General features: G+C 35.4%; 1 protein-coding gene across 1 annotated transcript in view; it reads right to left on the reverse strand.

The window, feature by feature from the left end:
• Hsd17b12 (hydroxysteroid 17-beta dehydrogenase 12) overlaps positions 1-20,340 on the reverse strand; it is a 123,725-nt gene that overhangs the window by 63,216 nt on the left and 40,169 nt on the right. Inside the window, exons 2-3 of the mRNA XM_070032545.1 lie at positions 18,828-18,874; positions 15,031-15,106 (exon numbers count right to left, since the gene is read on the reverse strand). Coding sequence (XP_069888646.1) covers positions 15,031-15,106; positions 18,828-18,874 — 123 coding nt within the window. The remainder of the gene's footprint in view (positions 1-15,030; positions 15,107-18,827; positions 18,875-20,340) is intronic.

Here is a 20,340-nt window from a genome sequence, read left to right on the forward strand (position 1 = left end):
GCAGGGCATATAGAAAAAAGCACAGTGCATAGAGAGGCCCAATACTACCTGTAGTTTCAGCTGGAGTCAAAAGCATTGTTTTCTAATGAGTCAAGATTGGAAAAATAGGGCACAGCACACTGAAGGGGCCTTTAAAGTCTAGATCAATACCATACAGGATAATATGAGTTAGGGGTTCAGAAATGTCACAAGAAACGTCTGCTAGTATGGGAATGAGAACGAGACCTGCAGGCAGATGGTCTGTGAATGAAGCTCAGCTTTATTGCCTATGGGTGATCTAGGATGGCCTCACCACATCTCAGTGTCTTCACAGTATCCCAGAGATCACCTATGGATATTTACTTCATTACTGATTTAGTAAATGTCACAAATGTAGCAAGTCTCTTAAATCAAAGCCTATTTAAAAAGTTTTCTTTAGTTATTTGTTTTATTAGCAGCCATTCCTAAAGTATATAATCTTTTTTTAAAAAAAAAAAGATTACCTCTAAAAAAATTCCCTTCTAGCCAAAAATGCTCATCTTTTAAAAGATCCAGTGAGAATAAACAAGCAAAGCATACAGTTGTGCTTTACTCTAAAAAAATTCTTCTGTTATTTTGATATTGTAGTTTTGGAATGCACCTTACAAAAGCTACCACTTATTTATCCAAATAATTGTAGCTACTATAAGACTAGTATGTACATATGCAATGGGTGAAATTAGATTGTCAAGACAGCTGGTAATTGGCAAAAAAATAATAATTTCATTTTATGGAAAAATCTGGTTAAAGTAACTCTTCTCAATAAGAGTTTCAAAGTACTTTCTATGATGAGAAAGGAAGCAATTCCTACACAAAACTACTGACCTCTAGAAACATTTAAAGGAAAATGTCTTCCCTTAAGTTCTTGTATAAATGAAAGCTGTACCCCAATTTACAATTATCCATTTAGAATAACAATCAACAATTTAGAAATGGGAAGAGAAAAACCACTCATCTACTTAAATGGTAGTCCCTCAATTCCTAATAGCTTGGTCCCACATTTCCAAAGGCAAAATAAAGGGTGGGAGTGGGGGGGGGGGGGAAACTGGTATTTTTTAAACACAAGTCACTGAACTATCAATAATCCAAATGGAAAGACCACTTACTGTTTTAAAGAAACCATACTAAACTTAGGCAAACATTTTAATTAAAAAGTACAGCCAGTGTCTGGCCATGGTGCACAGCACACCCACATGCTAATGTCAGCTGTAGAAGAGCAACATTCAAGCAGCTGCCCTAATTGGAGATGCAGACCAACACATACTAATTAGTTGGCTGGGCCAACTAATTGGTAGGTATGCACAATTCTCACAAACTATCCACCCATATTACAGATGTTGTTCTCTATCTGAGTAAATGATTGGTAACAAATAATAATGAAGTTGAAATAAGCTACACTTGGTGAAATTGTTTAGTGGGACTGCTTTACAACAGGGTCCCATATTAGCTTAGAATATAAAAGTATGCCAAAATTAGAGTCTAAATGAAACATCAAAATCATTTCTGTGCGATGTTAAGAATACAATGAAGTTTCAAAAGAGCTCTGCAGTCATCCACACAATAATTGCTAAGTGCCACACCCTTTAAAATCATACCAGGATGGGTACAAACAAATGCATAAGGATCCTTTTTTCTTTAGAATCGAATGTGAACCAAACATTTATTGTTATGTGAAAGATTAAAAACTTTGTGAGGAAATTTTTAAAATAATTTATGTGAAATAATTTTAAAGGTTAGAAGGGGGACATATCGGCTTCCCAACATGATGTATAGTGTACACCAGGTTTATTCTCTTGCCTCAAACTAAAAAATAGGAAACAATTATTTTCAGACATTGAACAATGGATGACATAGGACAATAATCCCCAAAAGGAGAAAAACAAACAAGGTAAGCTGACAGGTGAGCTGGATCTGTCACAAACAGATGAAAGAAAGAATCCAATGAAGCAAAGTACCAAGAGAGGTTGGAAAATAAACAAAAAATAAATAAAACATTTAAAATATCCTACCAACCTGGGATTTTATAGCACAAAAAGTATCTTTAAAAAGAAAGGGTAGAAGCTGGATGCCATTGGCTAATACCTGAAATCCTAGCAACTTAGGCTGAAACCTAAGGATCACTGTTTGAAAGCAGTGTGGGCAGGAAAGTCCATGAGACTCTTAATTCCAATTAACCACGCGAACCCAGAAGTATAACTACAGTTGAAAGGCTATAGTGTTAGCCTTGAGAAAAAAAAAAAAAAAGCTCAGGGACAGTGCCTAGGCTCCAAGTTCAAGCTTCAGGACTGGCACTCAAAAAAAGTACAGGGTAGGAGCTGGGAAGGTGGCTCAGTGATAGAGCGCTTGCCTTGCATGCATGAGGCCCTGGGTTCGATTCCTCAGTACCACATAAGCAAAAAGAAAAAAGCTGGAAGTGGCACTGTGGCTCAATTGGTAGAGCGTGTGCCTTGAGCTGAAGAGCACAGGGACAGCACCCAAGCCCAGAGTTCAGGACCCACGACTGGACCCCCCCCCCCAAAAAAAGTACAAGGGTAGACGCAAAAAGAAGATGGTTCACATGGGTAATTCTTACTATTCAGGAAGGTAAGATCTAAAAGACTGAGTTCCAAACTGCCTGGGAAGAAAGTCTGTAAAGCTGCACCTCTGAAACAAAAAATGCAGCAAACCAACAACAACAACGACGACGACAACAACAAAAGCAAACGGCAGAACTGGAGGCATAGCTCAGGTGTTAAAGTACCATCTGTAAACAAATAAGTGAAGCAAACTCAAGACCTTATATTTAAATTCCTGTACCACCAAACAAAAACAGAGCAAAAAAGTCTCAACTAGAGGGAGAATGAGTAAATAAGACTCAATGTGGTAGAATAAGTTTATTTGCATATATAAAAATAAAACAATGGATACTGTAAAATTGCTTTAGAATCAGGGAGGAGATAAAAGAGGGTAACAGAGTGGTAAGTTTGATCAGGACACTGTTTGCATGTATGGAAATGTCATAATAAAACATACCTCATACAAGTAAGTTTAAATTACAGGTTAATAAAAAAAAATAGCCCTGCTCCCCTACAAAAAATACAGTGTTTTCAGTCAAAGTCAAGAGATAACTCTTGATATTAACAATCCACCAAGAAGAAATAGTAATTTGAACATCTATGTACACAATGTCAATGCACCCAACTTCAAACAAATCTCAGAATCAATTTGACACTAAAGATCAAATGGATTTAATAAACATCCACAAAGTATTCTATCTAGCAGCTACATAATATACATTCTTCTCAGCAGCCCATGGAAATTCCTCCAAAAGAAAGTATAGTTGAGGACATAAATCATTCTTAGCAAATATAAGAAAACTGAAATAATTTCTTGTAGTCTATCAGACCACAATGGAATTAAACTAGAATAGAACAGCAAAACAACTAAGAAAATAAAAACTAAACAACATATTATTGAATGGATCAGTGGCCACTTGAAGAAATAAAAAGGAAAATCCAAAAGTTCCTAGAGTCTAATGAAAATGAAAATACTATATACCATAGTATCTAGGATATAACAAAGATAGATACTAGGAGAGTTTATAGCTATGAATGCCTACATTAAAAAAAATTAGAAATCTCTAACAATATCCCAATGATGAACCTCAAGAGAAACAAGAACAAGTCAAACCCAAATAAAAATTACGGTAAGAATTTAATAATAATGGAGACTACAAATTATACAAAGAAAAAAAGAAATAAAAAGTTGTTACTTTGAAAAGATAATGACTAATAAACCCTTAGTAATAAAAGGGATATACCCAAATTAATAAAATTATAGATGAAAAATAGATAATATTAATACCAGTAATATTCAGTAGGTCATGAAAGAATGCTTTGAAAACTTATATGTAATAAACTGGAAAATCTAGAAGCAGATATATTTCTAGATGCAGTTAACCTACCTAAATTGAGGCAAGAAGATATAAACCACTTAAATAGATCTGTAACAATGAGATTGAATCAGTAATAGTCTGCCAACAAAGAAAGGCTCATGACTGTGATGGATACACTGCTAAATTCTACCAGACTAATTCTACCAGCTAATACCAACACTCAAACTTTTCTATGAAAAAGGAAAGACACACTGCCAAACTCATTGTATGAAGCCAGTATTATATTAATTCTAAAACTAAAAGAGGATAAAAGAGGATACAACATCAAAGACAATTATAGACATATCTTTTTAATGAACACAGATGAAAAAATTTCTAAATAAAATACTTCAAAATGGAATTCCACAACACATTAAAGAGTTGATACACCATAATCAACTTTTCCTTCCAGGAATGCAAGGATGGTTCAATATGTACAAATCAATGTAATATAGAATATAAACAAAATCAAGAATAAAAATTAAAATCACACAATATTTTAATTGAAGCAGAAAAAGCCTTTGATAAATTTCAACATCCTCTTATAAAAACTGAAGAACTAGAAGTTGAAAAAAAAAACCTATACAGAGTTAAAGTTTATATATGATAAACCTACAGCCACCTTTTTGTTATATGGGCAAAGACTCAGATCATTTCCTCTAAAGAAAAGAAGGGTGAGAGAAAGTTCAGTCTTACTCCATATGAATCCTGGTTAGAATTTCAACTTAAAGCAATAAGGTAGGAGAAAGTAATACAATAGCCACAAATGGGGAAGGAAGAAGTCAAAATTATCCCAATGGCAGATGGCATGATTCTATGCTTAAAAGACCCTCAAGAAACCACCAAAACAAATCCTTGGATCTAATAATACTTTTGGCAAGATAGTAGACTATAAAACCAATATACAAAAATTGATAGCTGAGAAAGAAATCAGAAAAACCATTTCTTTTGCCAGAAAACAAGTAGTATAAACTAAGGTGGTAGAACACTTCTACAATGAAAACTATAAAAACTTTTAAGAAAGAAGTGGGGCTTATGCCTGTAATCCTAGCTACTCAAGAGGCTGAGACCAAGGTTCAAAGACAGCCAGGGCCCTTCCTCCAATAAACTACCAGAAAACTGGAAGTAGCACTGTAGCTCAAGTGGTTGAGTGCTTTCCTTGAGTTGAAGAGCTGAAAAACAGTGCCTAGGCCCAGAGTTCAAGCCCCACAACCCATTAAAAAAAAAAAAAAGAACTCTTAACTGGATCAAAGATCGTAATGTAATATCTAAAACCTTGATACTACTACAAGAACTAATAGGGAAAACTCTGGACAATATAAGTAAGTAAGTATTTTCTGAATAGGGACCACATCAAATTAAAAGTTTCGGCATAGCAAAAGAAACAACTCCAGAATCAAAAACAACCCAGTTAGTCAATGGAGGATTAATATCCAAAATATATAAAGATCTCAAAAAGCTAAATAGCAAAGAATTAACATAGTTAAAACATGGGCAAATGAATTGAACAGACAGTTCTCACAACAAATACATGATAAAATCTTCATTATCCCTATCCATAAAGAAAATGCAAGGCAGGCTTGGTGACTCACACCTGTAATCTCATTTATTTAGGAGGCTGAGATCTGAGGACCACAGTTTGAAGCCAGACTGGGTAGGAAAGTAAGAATCTTATCTCCAAATAACCACCAGAAAACTGGTAGCAGTGCTGTGGCTCAAAATGGTAGAGTGCTAACCTTGAGCAAAAAAAGCTCAGGGACAGCTCCAGGGGACTGAATTCAGGACCATAACCACCACCAACAACAAAAAAGGAAATGCAAAACCAAATGACATAAAAATTCTATCTCATTCCACTCAAATTGGCATCTATTAAGAAAATAAACAGTAACAATGCTGGAGACAATGTGGGAGGAATAAATCCTCACACACTCTTGAATGCAAACTAATGCAACTACTATACAAATCAGTATGGAGATTCATCAGAAAGCTATGACTCTTGGACATATATCTGAAGAATTGCAAATCAGCATATGGTATGAAACAACTATGTTTATTACACCTCTGTTTAAAATAGTCAAATTATGGATTCAGCCAATATGTCCAAATGATGAATGGATAAAGCTAATTTTATATACATATATGCATACATATGTGTGTATATACATACATACACACATTCCATGAAACATTACTTAAGTCATAAATAGAAACAAAATTATGTCACTTGCAGGAAAATAGGCAGAACTAGAGAGCATCATGTTACACAAGATAAGCTTAAGTCAAAAGCCAATGCTTCCTCTTCTCACTCATTTGTGGAATACATATCTAAAAACGATGATGATGATGATGATGATGATGATGATGATGATGATGATGATGATGATGATTGATGACAATGATAATGATACATAAATGTAAAAGGGAATTTTCAGTTGCAGGCCTGCCAGGGCAGAAAAATCCATAAGACTCCACCTCTGAGCTCAAGAATGACAGAAGGCCTAAAATAGGTGGATTGAGATCCAAGCGAATGACTACGTAGGAAGGAAGACCCTAAAACTACCTACCAAAAAGCACGGTTCAAGTAATAGAAAGCTAGTCTAACAAGGCCAAATTCAAATTCTAGCACCAACAAGACATTTCAGATGGCAAATTCAATGTGCGTAAAGTTAATGTGTTTTAAAGTTGAAAGCATTAACTTGTCATCTTAATGCACGAGTAAATAGGTATGTAAAACATTAAAACCAACAAAGAAAGCTTATGAATTGAACAGTGTACCAGATGTTGAGGAGAAAATGGATCTTTGAGGACATAAAAAAATTATTTTGTCCCTTCTATATCCAGCTTGGTTAGCAAAGGTTTCTCACATCCCCAGAACACTCACTCCTGAGAAACTGTTCACTTTTTTGGGCTGTTGTGTTGACTTTTATCATGTTGTTGAATGATGTTTTAAACAAAATTTTCTCATTTTGGAAGCAGTTAGAGTTCCCAACATTTACTGTTTCTTGCAGCTATGCTTTATGCTAATTACTCTCACTCTAAATCAAGACAATTCATCATTTCCTGACTTGGACACATATAAGTTACATTTTGATATAACGACTTGTCTCTTAGCAACTTTTTATGATTCTGTCTTCACAAATCTAGACCTCAAATTAATAATAGGCTGTTAAAGTTATTTTACAGCCAATATTTGGTACCTTCCAGATAGTGGCTCTATTGAGCAAGAGGTTATTAGGGATAATATAGATATATCTAGTAATACTCTCCATAGCTTTAATTATTTAAACTCTCTTAGAAGAGCTGCTCTGTTAATCAGCCCAAAATATTAAAAAGTATGAAAAGTCCAACATCCTGGTCAGTTATATATAGGCAAGGTCTAACAGAATATGATCAAACACTAGGATGGACAGAATTTATGATTCTGTACAAAGACTGGCATACCTAGAAACAAAAATGATTCCCAAGATTTGTGTGTATGTATGTGTGTGTGTGTGTGTGTGTGTGTGTGTGTGTGTGTGTGTGTGTGTGTGTGTGTGCACATGGGCGCATGTGCACATGCATATGCTGGTCATGGGGCCTGAACTCTGTCTCTGAGCTTCTTGAGCTCAAGGCTAGTGCTCTGCCACTTGAGCCACAACTCTACTTCTGGTTTTTTTGGTAGTTAATTGGAGATAAAAGTCTCATGAGCTTTCATGCCCAGGCTGTTTTTGACTCATGATCTTCAGATTTCTACCTCCTGTGTAGCTAGGATAATAGGTGTAAGCCACTGCTGGTGTCTGGCCTAAGAATGTTTTTGAAAAATAAAGTATGTTTGTTTAATGGTGGCACTTGAAAAAAACACACTTTGTGGGTGGATGTGCCTAGAGATCTACCAATGCCTTTAGTGTCCACAGAAAGAGGCATGCCCTCAGGAAAATCACTGACTAAATCTTATTAATTAGCTCTATATTAAACCTCAGTTGGGGATTCCACTCTGACATTGCTCATCATTACAATTAATTAGCCACCAGGATTTTCATAGGTGGGTCATACTTTTCCTTCAAACTTACCTGAAGTCCCTAGTCACCCACCACTGGTCAGAAAACAGTGTCCTTAGGAAAAAGCATTTAAAGACTAATGGCTTCAACACAGGATAAATCAGTACTCTTGACTCTTATTGATGACACAGCAAATTAACTATATGGGTTAATGTTGGGTTACCCAACATTGCCACCAAGAACAGATAGCCATGGTACTAGGAAACATAGTATTTACACAAGATTCTATTCTAAAATGAAATAGTTTGTTAAAAGCATGCTACTAACCAGTGGAACAAGAATTGTACAAAACTGAATGGAAATGATGAGAGAAATTACTTTGAGGAATCAATCTTTTCTTTTTCATTGTGACTGAGTGACTTGAACAAATTGAAATGAACACTCTTTGAATAGTGTTCTGTCCTCCTGATCCCTCATAATTCAGCAAGAATACTCTCTGGGAAATCATTATATAGTTTGTAATTGTAGCAGCCTGTATTTTCCTAACAAAAACAAAGATTACACTGTCTAACAGAATCTCCCTTTCTACATGTTCTTTGTCAAAGTTTCCATGCGACACCTCTGTCAAGAGGGGCTGGGAATGTACCTTCATAGTAAAGGATTTGCTTCTTCCCATGCTTGAAGCATATAAAATGGTTATTGCTTGACCTCACTAAATTTGGAGTAGTTTGTTATGACTGGTAACTAACCTAGAAAATCAACAGATAGACTTAAAGAAAATATAGAAAGAGAAAAATACAGAAATGTAGAAAATATAATACATATATATTGGTTAGCCTGGTCTACAAACTAAACAATGGCCAAATATTATATGTCTTTATTCAGTCCTTTTACTTTACATGGCAATGTAATATATTTGCATTGGTTCAATAAGAATCTCTCTCAAACTGGAGGTATAGCTCAAGTGATAGAGCACCAGCCCCAACAATATGAGTGAAAAGCATGTGGCTATAAATTCAAACCTCAGTACTGGGGGGGAGGGGGGAGGGGGAGGAGTATTACTCTTTACCAAGCTACAATGAGATAAATTTGTAACCATGACCATGCAGAAATACTTCATTTAATAGTAAATCTCATTCAATTAGGAATGACAATCCCACTAGTAAAGAAATTTCACTCCAATATGTTGAAACAATGCTTCAAAACCTTCTCATAAACTATCATGTGCCTATGGCTTGTAAAGTTTCATTATAGACAGAAAGAGCATCATTTTCTTGAAGCCTGTAACATTGACAAACACTGGAGGGTGAAAGATAGCTCCACAGTTTTAAGTATTACAGTAGACATGAACAGGTTGGATTTTACTTCCTAACTTGGAAATATAAAAATTCTTTTTTATATCTATATGTATATATGTATTTTTTTATTGTGAAAATACCGAATAGAGTTGTTACAATTACACGGGCAAGGTAATGAGTACATTTCTTTCTTTCTTTTTTTTTTTTTGCCAGTCATGGGGTCTGAACTCAGCCTGGGAGCTGTCCCTCAGCTCTTCAGCTCAAGGCCAACATCTACCACTTGAGCCACAGTGCCACTTTCAGCTTTTCCTGTTTATGTGGTGCTGAGGAATCGAACCCAGGGCCTCATGCATGCAAGGCAAGCCACCTTCTCAGCCCCTAATGAGTACATTTCTTATCAAGCATTGTTGCCTCCTCCTTTAGTTTCCCCTTCCCATTCCTTCCTATCCCCTCTCCCCCCGCCAAAATTGTAAAGTTTGTTTTTCGACATAACGTCTTGAATGTACATCTCATTGTTGCAATGTGTCCACCTGTATGCCTATTTAAAAAATTTGGTTTTTCCCTTCCCCTCCACAAACTATACCAACATCAAATACAGTGAAAACAGGGGTTATACCGTGGGGAAGGGTCATACAAAGCAATGAAGAAATCATCTTATAAATATGTTAGAAACAATCGCAAGAAAGAAAAAACATTTGAATCCTTATCTTGGGGTTCATTTTGCCTAACATCAACTTATCTGACCGTTTCTGCTCATCTCAAGACATATACTAGTAATTGCAAATAAGGGAAACCATGGGACCTATGTTTCTTTGGGCCTGGCTTACTTCACTTAATATAATTTTTTCCAAGTCTTTCCATTTTCTTACAAATGGGGCAATGTCATTATTTTTGATGGAGGCATAAATTTCATTGTGTATATATACCACATTTTCTTGATCCATTCATCTACTGAGGGGCATCTGGGTTGGTTCCATATCTTAGCTACGGTAAATAATGCTGCAATAAACATAGTTGTGTTGGTAGCTTTAGTATGGTCTTGAAATATAAAATTTCTAAGAGTAATAAAGGTATTTCTGTAGCTCATGTTTGTAATCTTAGCTATTGAACAAGCTGAGATCTGAGGATTGCAGTTCAAAGCCAGCCAAGGCAGGAAACTCTGTGAGACTCTTATCTCTAATTAACCACCAGAAAACATTGTGGCACTAGCCTTGAGCAAAAGAGCCCAGAGATAGCACCCAGGTCCTGAGCTTAAGCCCCATAACTGACCAAAAAAAAAAAAGTATTTCTGGAATTATATAAGTGATATATTATATAAGTGATATATTCAAATTAATTCATAACATAATGTGTGTTCTTGTTTCATTAAACATAAAACAAAAAGCTCTTTATGTAACAGGGTATATCATATTACCAACACTATTTCTGCAATAGCAAATTGTGGAATAAATTTATTTTGTCAAATCTGCATCTTAGCGGACAGCTTTGATCACAAATTAGGACTGAAAAAGTGAAATGGACATTTTTTACTTATCCTATTCATTTGTTGACTACAGACCTAGAAGATTTACATTTCGAAAAGCTTTGCATTTCAAGAGAAGACATATAGTTATAGGACCATCCGAAAGCTGTTTGCCTTGAAATAAGTTACAGAAAAAAAAGGAGAAATATCATGGTTTGTTTTAAATCAAAGCTAATTAAAGTGCATTCAATCAGGATTTTATGACTGCTATATTAATTATAAATATCTAAATTCTGTGAGCAAACTGGTTGTTCTATAAGATAGTCTCTTTTGTAATGTACTTTATTGTAAATAAAAGCCCAGCTCAACATTAAAAAATTAGCTAGATGGGCTGGGAAGGTGGCTCAGTGGTAGAGCGCTTGCCTTGCATGCATGAGGCCCTGGGTTCAATTCCTCAGCACCATATAAGCAGAAAAAGCCGGAAGTGGGGCTGAGGCTCAAGAGGTAGAGTGCTTAGTCTACAGCTGAAGACCTGAGGGACACGCCCAGGCCCAGAGTTCAGGCCCCACAACCGACAAAAAAAAAAAACATTAGCTAGAAGCCAGGCACCAGTAGTTCATGCCTGTAATCCTAGCTACTCAGGAGGCTGAGATCTGAGGATTACAGTTCAAAGCCAGCCCAGGCAAGAAAGGCTGTGAGACTCTTATCTACAATAAACCACCAGAAAACTGGAAGTGACATTGTGGCTCAAGTGGTAGAGTGCTAGCCTTGAGCTGAAGAGCTTAGGAATAGTGCTTAGGCCCAGAGTTCAAGCCCCATGACTGACCAAAATAAATAAATAAATAAATTAGCTAGGGCTTTTTTTCTTCAATAAACTAAAAAATTGGCAATAATACTTGATATATAAATACTCCTGGCTGACAATGATAATAAAATAAGTTTATTCTACTTGATGACTTTAAACTTGTCTTAACTCCACAGGTAACAAGAACTGTAATTCCATCAAAGCAATTAATCTTGGTGAAATATTTATCTGTTGTTGGTAAAGCATGTAGTTCTCTGCTAAGCTATAAATAATCCTTTAAAAATCTTTTCTGTAGAACTTTGGCTATGATAAGGTAGGCTGCCCTTTGTATTCAAAAGGAATTGTTTATAATGGTATAAAATATCTAGGTGTGCATGGTAACAGGACAGTTAGAAGGCTAGAAGAGCAAAAGAGGACTCCTACGTTTCTTAGGTTGGCAGATCAATTCTTCAATGTCCTTCTGTCCTCTTTCCTTCTTTCTGTCAGACAGCAGTGCAGGAGGGATGAAATTAACCCACTAAAGTGTTAATGTGCTGGGCCAGATGACAAGAGATCCTTGTTAAACTAACTTGAGTGACTTATAATGATTGGCTGGAATCTGACAGAGAATTTACTAACTAGAGTAGAATCCCAAGAAGAAACTTCAAAGGACTATGGTTTATTGCTTGACTTAATCCTTGGGCTTATCATAATGCTAAACTTCTTCCTACTGGGAAATAGGAGGATGGTAATTGATAATGTAGTAAATACTATTACAACTAACCAAAGTAATCCTGATTGCTGATTATAATGAAATATTTGAAAAGGTGCCTTTACAGGACCAAGTGGCTGCTACATTTGAGTTTGGCATGAATGAAGGTTACAAAGACCATGGCACACTATGGCTCCCTCTCAATACACTGGAGGATTTACAGCAAGAAAATGTCAGGATTAATTTATTCAACTTTTCAATTCACAGTTACCATGAGCAGAACATAAGACTTCTATGGTAGCGCCAATAAAAAAAAAATTAAAAAAAAAACTTTTATGAGTTATAGCCACAGAGCTCACCTTGCTGATGGTGTTTTAAATGTACCAGTTACAGAATTACAATGGAAAATAAATTTCAGGACTCCCCACGTCTCCTGTGGGAAAGTGCAAGTCCTAACTGAGAGTGAATGAGACCTCAGATTTGGGGTGAGGGGTCAGGGTAAACTCTGATACTGCTGAGAATCTTGAACTCCAAACTATCTGAAGTTCCCCTCATAGTACAAATACACAGGATTTACTTTTTATGACCCTGACATTAGTATTCCATGCTTGTAGTCCTGTAATAAAGCTACCAAAATAGTGGATTTGGGGCAACAGTTACACCTTTCCTCATGACCCAACATCCCCTAATTGCCATCCATGACAAGGCTAGATCACAGCATTATCTGGAGAATAAGAGCAGTCTGACCCATAGGCTAATACCCGATACACAAAAGCCATAGCAAATAAATACTGTTACTTTCTTTTTCTTTTGTCAGTCATGGGGCTTGATCTCTGGGCCTGGGCACTGTCCCTCAGCTCTTTAGCTCAAGGTGAGCACTCTACCACTTGAGCCACAGAGTCACTTCTGGTTTTCTGATGGCTTATTGGAGATAAGAGTCTCATGGACTTTTCCTGCCTGGGCTGGCATTGAACTTCAATCCTCAGATCTCAGCCTCCTGAATAGCTAGGATTACAGGTGTGAGCCACCAGCACCTGGCAAAAATTCTGTTACTTTTTTTGGTAGTAAGAATGTGTGGAAATGGATTGTATGAGTACTAGACCAACGAAAACATTGTAATACCCAATTTTATACTTAGTCATTGCTAGAGTGTCTTGAATAGTAAACTTCATTGTAGAGTAAAACTGGGGCTCCATGACAGTCAGCATATAATAAGACTTAGAGGATACAACCTCTCCTCCTCCCCCCTCCCTCACCCCATAAGGTAAAGGCAAAGATCCAAAGGCTAAGGAAATGAGAATTCTATAATACATATATCATGTATGTCTTAAGCAAACACAATTCCTCCACATTCAAAAGAAAGCCCAGGACACTTTCTGTAAAGAGTGATAGTATAGCGCAACAAGTTATTATTTTGGCCTCTTTTTTACCCTATAACTCTCAGAATTTGCCATACTGCCACAAAATAAGAATATCGCTATTGTTCTCTTGCAAGCGCTTTGTTTTCATAATCATTGGCTTCTTTGTTTTGATGTAATTTTTTAAGGGTTTTTTCCTACTCATTTTTCTTCACCCCACTAGAATATACATTCTATAACAGCAGGGAATGTATACAACTTGCTCACCATTATATCTCAACTGACTAGCAAAGTACCTTGTACAAAGGCACTCAATATACGTGCTTAAGGCATAACCGGAAAAAAAGTAGACTGGTCTGTTTTTGTCAATATTAAACCTTGGTTTATGTTTATGAAAACATTATCCTCCTAAAGCGATGATTCATATCTCATTTAAAAACGTGTCCTAACTTATAAGTCTCCTATTAAATTCACATTATTTGCAGAAAAGTTGTTTTTTCAGAACTTTCAACATTAAAAGGAAAAAGAATTCCTTTTAATAAAGGTCAATTCAGTCCCTTTACCATCTGTTCCCTCACAAACATGTTTGAACAAGATCCTGGCTTTCTCCACAATCATATTTCTTCCAGCAGGTTTCACATCACAAGTTAACCAAATTTTCAAGTATCACTAAAGCATGTCTTCTGACTCATTGAGCAAATTTCATATGGGCTGGAGTACTTACTAAAGCATGTCAGTAGTTTTTCTTCTTTCTATATTGAAGAAAGGGTATATTCATTCACATCACAGAATTTCAAAATTCAACATTCCATTTCATCAAAAGCATCTGTTTTCTGTCTATGAACGTTTACTTCTAGCAACTACTGGTTGCTTTTCTTAAGAATGAATTTCCAAATCCAGGCACTGGTGATTCACACATATAATCAGATGGCTTAAAACTGGAGGATCATGGTCCAAAGCCAGCCAGGGCAGAAAAGTCTGTCAGTTCCCATTTCCAACTAACCAGTAAGAAGCCAGCTAGGTTGGAAGCATGGCTCAAGTGGTAGACTATCAGCCAATTAAGCAAGCCACATGAATGCAAGACCCATGAGTTCAAGTCTCAGTACTGGCAAAGAACAAATTTATATACATACATACTTGTATCTCTTTAGGAATTATCAGATATGACTATAAGTAGTAAACATGAAGCAGTACAGTCACTGGAAGTATGTTAGTTTACCTCCTATCTCTCCATTATCTAAGACTCATTATTCAAATTCACCCTTCAGTAAAACTACACTGCTTAAAGCACAAGTGAAGCCCTGATCAGTACCATCAAAAGAAATGTATGTCTGTTTACGTTTGTGTATTTGAAAAATAGTCCATCTTTAAAACATATAATTAACAGTTTGAAAAAGTTTTCTGAAAAGTTTTCTCAAATATGTCAAAGCTAAATATCTGCTTAAAAACATTGGAGTTAGATTAGCCATATTCCATTTGTAATCAACCATGGGACATTGAGAACTTACTTATATCACTGGAAACTTGGTTCAGTTTATCCTGTGATCTGCTGATTAAGACAATCTTCATTCCACGCTTTGCTAACTGAAACAATCAAAATAATATCAGTCACACTGGTGCATTTAATTTTAAATACAAATTAGATAGATTCTTTGTGAAGAAAATCTGATCAGGTGATAATTAAAATTAAATAATAAATCCAAGTCTAATGAATAGATGATCCAAAATGAAGTTTTTCACAGAAAGAATGCTCCAAAGATTTATTTCTCTAATCAAGAACATACACTCAAAGGGTTTAAGAAGGATGGTGACTTTTACTTTTCATTTTCAACTGGTCTATATTGTTTGGGGCTTTTAAATGTTAGGTGTCTACTATTAGTAAAATTTAAAACTTATCTTTGAGAGTTTTCGGTATAGACTGGATGCATAAAACAAAGATGAGAGGACTGGGAAAGAAAAAAATGAAGATAAACTGTAAGTAATTCCTAAAAATATAATCCATTTTAAAGCTTTTCTTTGGGCATTATAATTGTGAACAACCAAGGCAAACTAAAGCAATTAAGTAATAAATTAGTAAACATTTCCTAGGAGCATCTTCTACCTACATCACCAACAATGTATATAAGTTTTATAAAGAATGAAAAAGATTGAGTGTATATATGTACTTCCTACTAAAGACTGTAAATACAGAAGTAGAGAAAAACACACTAACATGCACAAAACTTCTTAGTGAAACTTGCAAGACAATTTATAAATGAGCAATACGTTGAGTGCTACGAACTGTAAGTGATTTAGTGAGCTAATATTGCAGTTTTAAATCCTAAAGTCAGCTCATATTAAGTAATGAGTGGCATTGCAAATGAAGCTATGGAAAATCATCTTTTATAAAAATAACAAAGCCTAGTAATTTGCTTGATTAATCTACTATAAAACCTCCAAAGAATCCATTAGGCCATATTAATTCTTTAAAAAAATTAACAAGGGAGAAAGGGACAGATAAAAACTCTTATTTATAGAAAAAAATCTAACGAGTATAGAATAAAAGATATCATTAGAAAAATTCACCATTTTTAAAACTATGATAATAATTAATCTAGGCAATGACTCTTAAAATCATTGGATAAAAGATGGCTGGGTTATTTACAGTCTCAAAGTTTCATCACACATATTCCTTACTAAAGACCTTTTATAATGGAGACTTATGGTAGATCATATCTTAATAAATTGTTTACATTAGCATAATCAATAATGAAACAAATGGACTTTAAAAGCCTCTTGATAAGATGGACTCAGAAGGGTAAATAGCATTTATACAAAAAAAAGTTTATCCTCATTAAATGAAGAAACAATCAAATACAAGTTTGTCTGCAAAACAACTGGCTTGGGGTTTGCAAAAGTGTTGCCGTTATAGGGGGAGGAGGGTATAGCTCAATGGTAGGACATTCTCTTGCATGCATAAGGACCTGGATTGGATGATCTCAGCACCACAATAGGAGAAAGGGGAAAGGGTGAAGAAGGAGTTGAGGAGATGCTCACTGTAATAAAAGATATAAAGAAACCTTCTAGGTTAAGGAAACTAAGAGATATGCATGACAACAAATGCAATCCAAAATTGTTAATTGAAAAAAAGGAAGTTATAAAGGACATTACTGAACAACTAGGAAACTTGTAAATGGGCTCAACATTACATTAGTAGTACTATGCCAAGTTAAAATTCCTTTCTGTGAATACTGTAGTAGGGTTATAAGAGTGAATGTTTTAGTTTTTAGATTTATCCTGAATTAGTTGAAGGTAAATTAATATATACCTATATCTATATATCTATTTAGATATAGATATATACCTATACCTATCTATTGATCTACCTACACACACACACATATACCCCTAGACAGATAGATCTATATATAAGGATATAGGGTAGAGTTATAGAGATCGATCTATCTATCTATCTATCTATCTATCTATCTATCTATCTATCTATCTATCTATCTATCTAGGGATATAGGGATATAGATAATTATCTACATATACTTATATAGATCTACATATATAGATCTATATATACTTTTTATATACTATATAGTATATATATTATATATACTATATAGATCTTTATAGCATCTATAAATTTGTATAAATATATAGATAGATACACTTATATATCTACCTAGATATATTTATATCTATTTATATCCCTATAGGTACAAATCTATATATAAAAATATATAATATATACATTTAAATAACCATATATAAATATATAAATAAATATATAATATAAATATATAAAATATAATATAAATATAAAAATATATAAATGTCTATATCCCTATAGATAGATATAAATCTATCTGTAATTTTAAAAATGTTGAGTTTCTAACGCATTTATAAGATTATCTCTTTGTTGCTTTGTATGTCCCTCCCCCACAGTATAACCCCTGCTTTCACTATATTTGATGTCAGTATAACTTGTGGAGGAGATGGGGAAAAACCAGTTGTTTAAGGATACAGGTGGACCTGTTGCAACAATGAGAAGTACAAGTTGTCATGTCCAAAACGAGCTTTACAATGTCGGTGGGGGGGGGAGGGGGGGAAGGAGAAGGATTGGGATTGGGATTGGGATTGGGGGGGAGGGGGGAGGCTGGGAAGGGATGTGAAGGGTAAACAAAGGAGGAGGCTGCAATGCTTGGTAAGAAATGTACGCATTATCCTGCCCATGTAATTGTAACTCCTCTGTACAGTATGTTCATAAATAAAATTAAATTAAATTTAAAAAAAATTTTTTGAGCAGGTCCTGGTGCTGGAACTCAGCATCTAGGTGTCATCCCTGAGTTTTTGTGCTCAAGGATAGTACTCTATCACTTGAGCCACAGCTCCACTTGCAGTTTTTTTGGTGGTTAAATGGAGATAAGACTCTCAGACTTTCCTGTTTAGGCTGGCTTTGAACCCCAATTGTTAGATTTCACCCTGTCTACCTAGGATTACAGGTGTGATCCATTGGCACCTGGCAAGGGTATATTACTATAATATACAAATTAGCCAGCCAGATAACCACAATAATGGTAGTGATAATCACAAAGTAAGTTAAAGGTAAGAAAGTGTTAATAGGTCAGTCCAGGAGAAGGGTGGGTGCTGATCAAAATTTGAGATTCTTCAAAATAAAAGGGTCAATAGACAAAAACTGTTCTAAAAACCAAGCCCTTTAGGAACAATTAGTGAAAAATTCCATGCCTGTGCCAGTATCTTATCAGAATCAGGTAACAGCATAGCTGCCAGCCTGTATGAGGACTGGTGAGCAGTATACTTGCCTCAAGAGCACTACAACCCAAGTTCCTGCTTGGTACAGTGGTCTGACTTAGTATGCTTTCCCAGCCTTTACAGTACAGGACTTGAATCCTCTGTCTGAATCTGTCAGTATCTTTAGTAACCACATCCCTCTTTGAAAATGGTGCTACAGATTAGCCTAGAAATGTGACGGACTATAACAATATCTTTATCTGTTGGAAAATAAAATTGTTGACTTCTAAAGTTGAGGGCTGTCCACACTTAAATGATGTAAGATTAGATTACATTTCTTGCAATTCTAAATAGTCAGCATAGAAAGTTCTGTACTTATTTTGTGCAGATAGTTGCTTTAACATTTTTTATGTTCACAAACATGGTTATTTCTGAAAAGACAGAAAGAAAGAACACCTACGGTCCCTGTGGTTTGACTTCCTAAATCAAAATTACTGTAAGTGATTATTCCATATTTGTTCCTAGTTTTCTGGTAACAAAAAGAAAAGTCTTGAAAGTCACCTACCTCTTCGGCATATGATTTTCCAATTCCATCAGTACTGCCTGTGACAACTGAGAAGGGAAAAAAAAGAACCATTTAGTTAAGGAACTAAGGAAATAGTCATAGTAGAACCCACCAATTATACCAAGAAAATTACCAAGAAAATCTGTGCAACAGTAGTATGTAAAAGAGCCATACCTAGGGCTAGGAATGTACCCCAGTGGTAGAGAACTTCGTGTACCAAATAAATGAGCAAAGCCAGATTTAGGGTTGAAGGCCCATTCCAACAGCTAAAATTAAAGACCGTAATACTAAGTGTTGACAAGAATATAAAGCAACTAGCACTCTCATACATTGCTGGTAGAGGTGCAAATCAATACAGTCATTTTGGAAAAATGATTTGGCAACATGTCTAGAACTAATGACATGTCTTTCCCATGACCAAGTAATTCCCAAGAGATATGAGTGCATTATGTCTACGGAAAGAAAACTATTGATAGCTTCACTTACCCAGAGTAAGAATACAGGCTTAAATATTAATCTACAGAATAATTGTATACCTCAGTCATAGTCGTAACAATGAAAACTAATCGCAAAAAGAGAACTACTAAATATGCAAAACATGAATCTTTGAAACACTTCACTGAATGAAAAAAAGGATGAAAGCGTTTCTTCCCCAGCATCATAAAAAGTATGCAATAATTCCCATTAAAAGACGAAGCAAAAATGATCTTTGGGGAACAGAGTCAGAATATTAGTTGGGTGTTAGAGATGACAGCGAAGAAAAACTATTGAGGCATAGAAAAATATTCTACATCTTGATTAGGATAGACCTTGTCTCTGATTAAAATCGTTCACATATATACTTACATATATATTCACTTACGTACATGTTACAGTAGTCTAACTCTTTTTTTTGGGGGGGGGTCAGTCGTGGGGGCTTGAGTTCAGGGCCTAGGGCCTGGGCTCTCTGTCCCTCAACTTTTTGTTCAAGGATAGTGTTCTACCACTTTGAGCCACAGTGCCACTTCTGGTTTTCTGGTGGTTAATTGGAGTTAAGAGTCTCACATGCTTTTCTTGTACGGGCTGGCTTCAAAACTCAAACTGCAATTCTCAGATCTCAGCCTCCTAAGTAGCTAGGTTTACAGGTGTGAGCCACCAGTGCCCAGCTAATAGGCTAATTTTTTTTTTAATTAAGAGACAAATGGAATTTGAATAAGATTTAATTTTCCTTTGGGAAAAGAACTATTCTTCATTAATTGTTTACCATGACATAGAGTCTGTATAAGGACACAAAATAAATGTTTTAAAGGTTTTCAACTTTATCAGTTTACAAAATAAACTGGTTCCCTAGAATTCTTTTTAAAAGTAGCTCCAGTGGGTTTTTTCAATCATTTTTATTCTGCTTGTGAGAAACACTATTCACAGGTTTAAGCCTTTATTGTAGAACCAAGCCAAATGAAATGGAGCATTACATGGAAGTTCCTCCAATCTCACAATCACTGCAATCATGCTTTTCTGTAATTTCACATCCTGA

The sequence above is a fragment of the Dipodomys merriami genome, unplaced genomic scaffold, assembly GCF_024711535.1.
Source record: "Dipodomys merriami isolate MVZ:Mamm:240054 unplaced genomic scaffold, mDipMer1.0.p SCAF_21, whole genome shotgun sequence".
Taxonomy (NCBI): Eukaryota; Metazoa; Chordata; class Mammalia; order Rodentia; family Heteromyidae; genus Dipodomys; species Dipodomys merriami.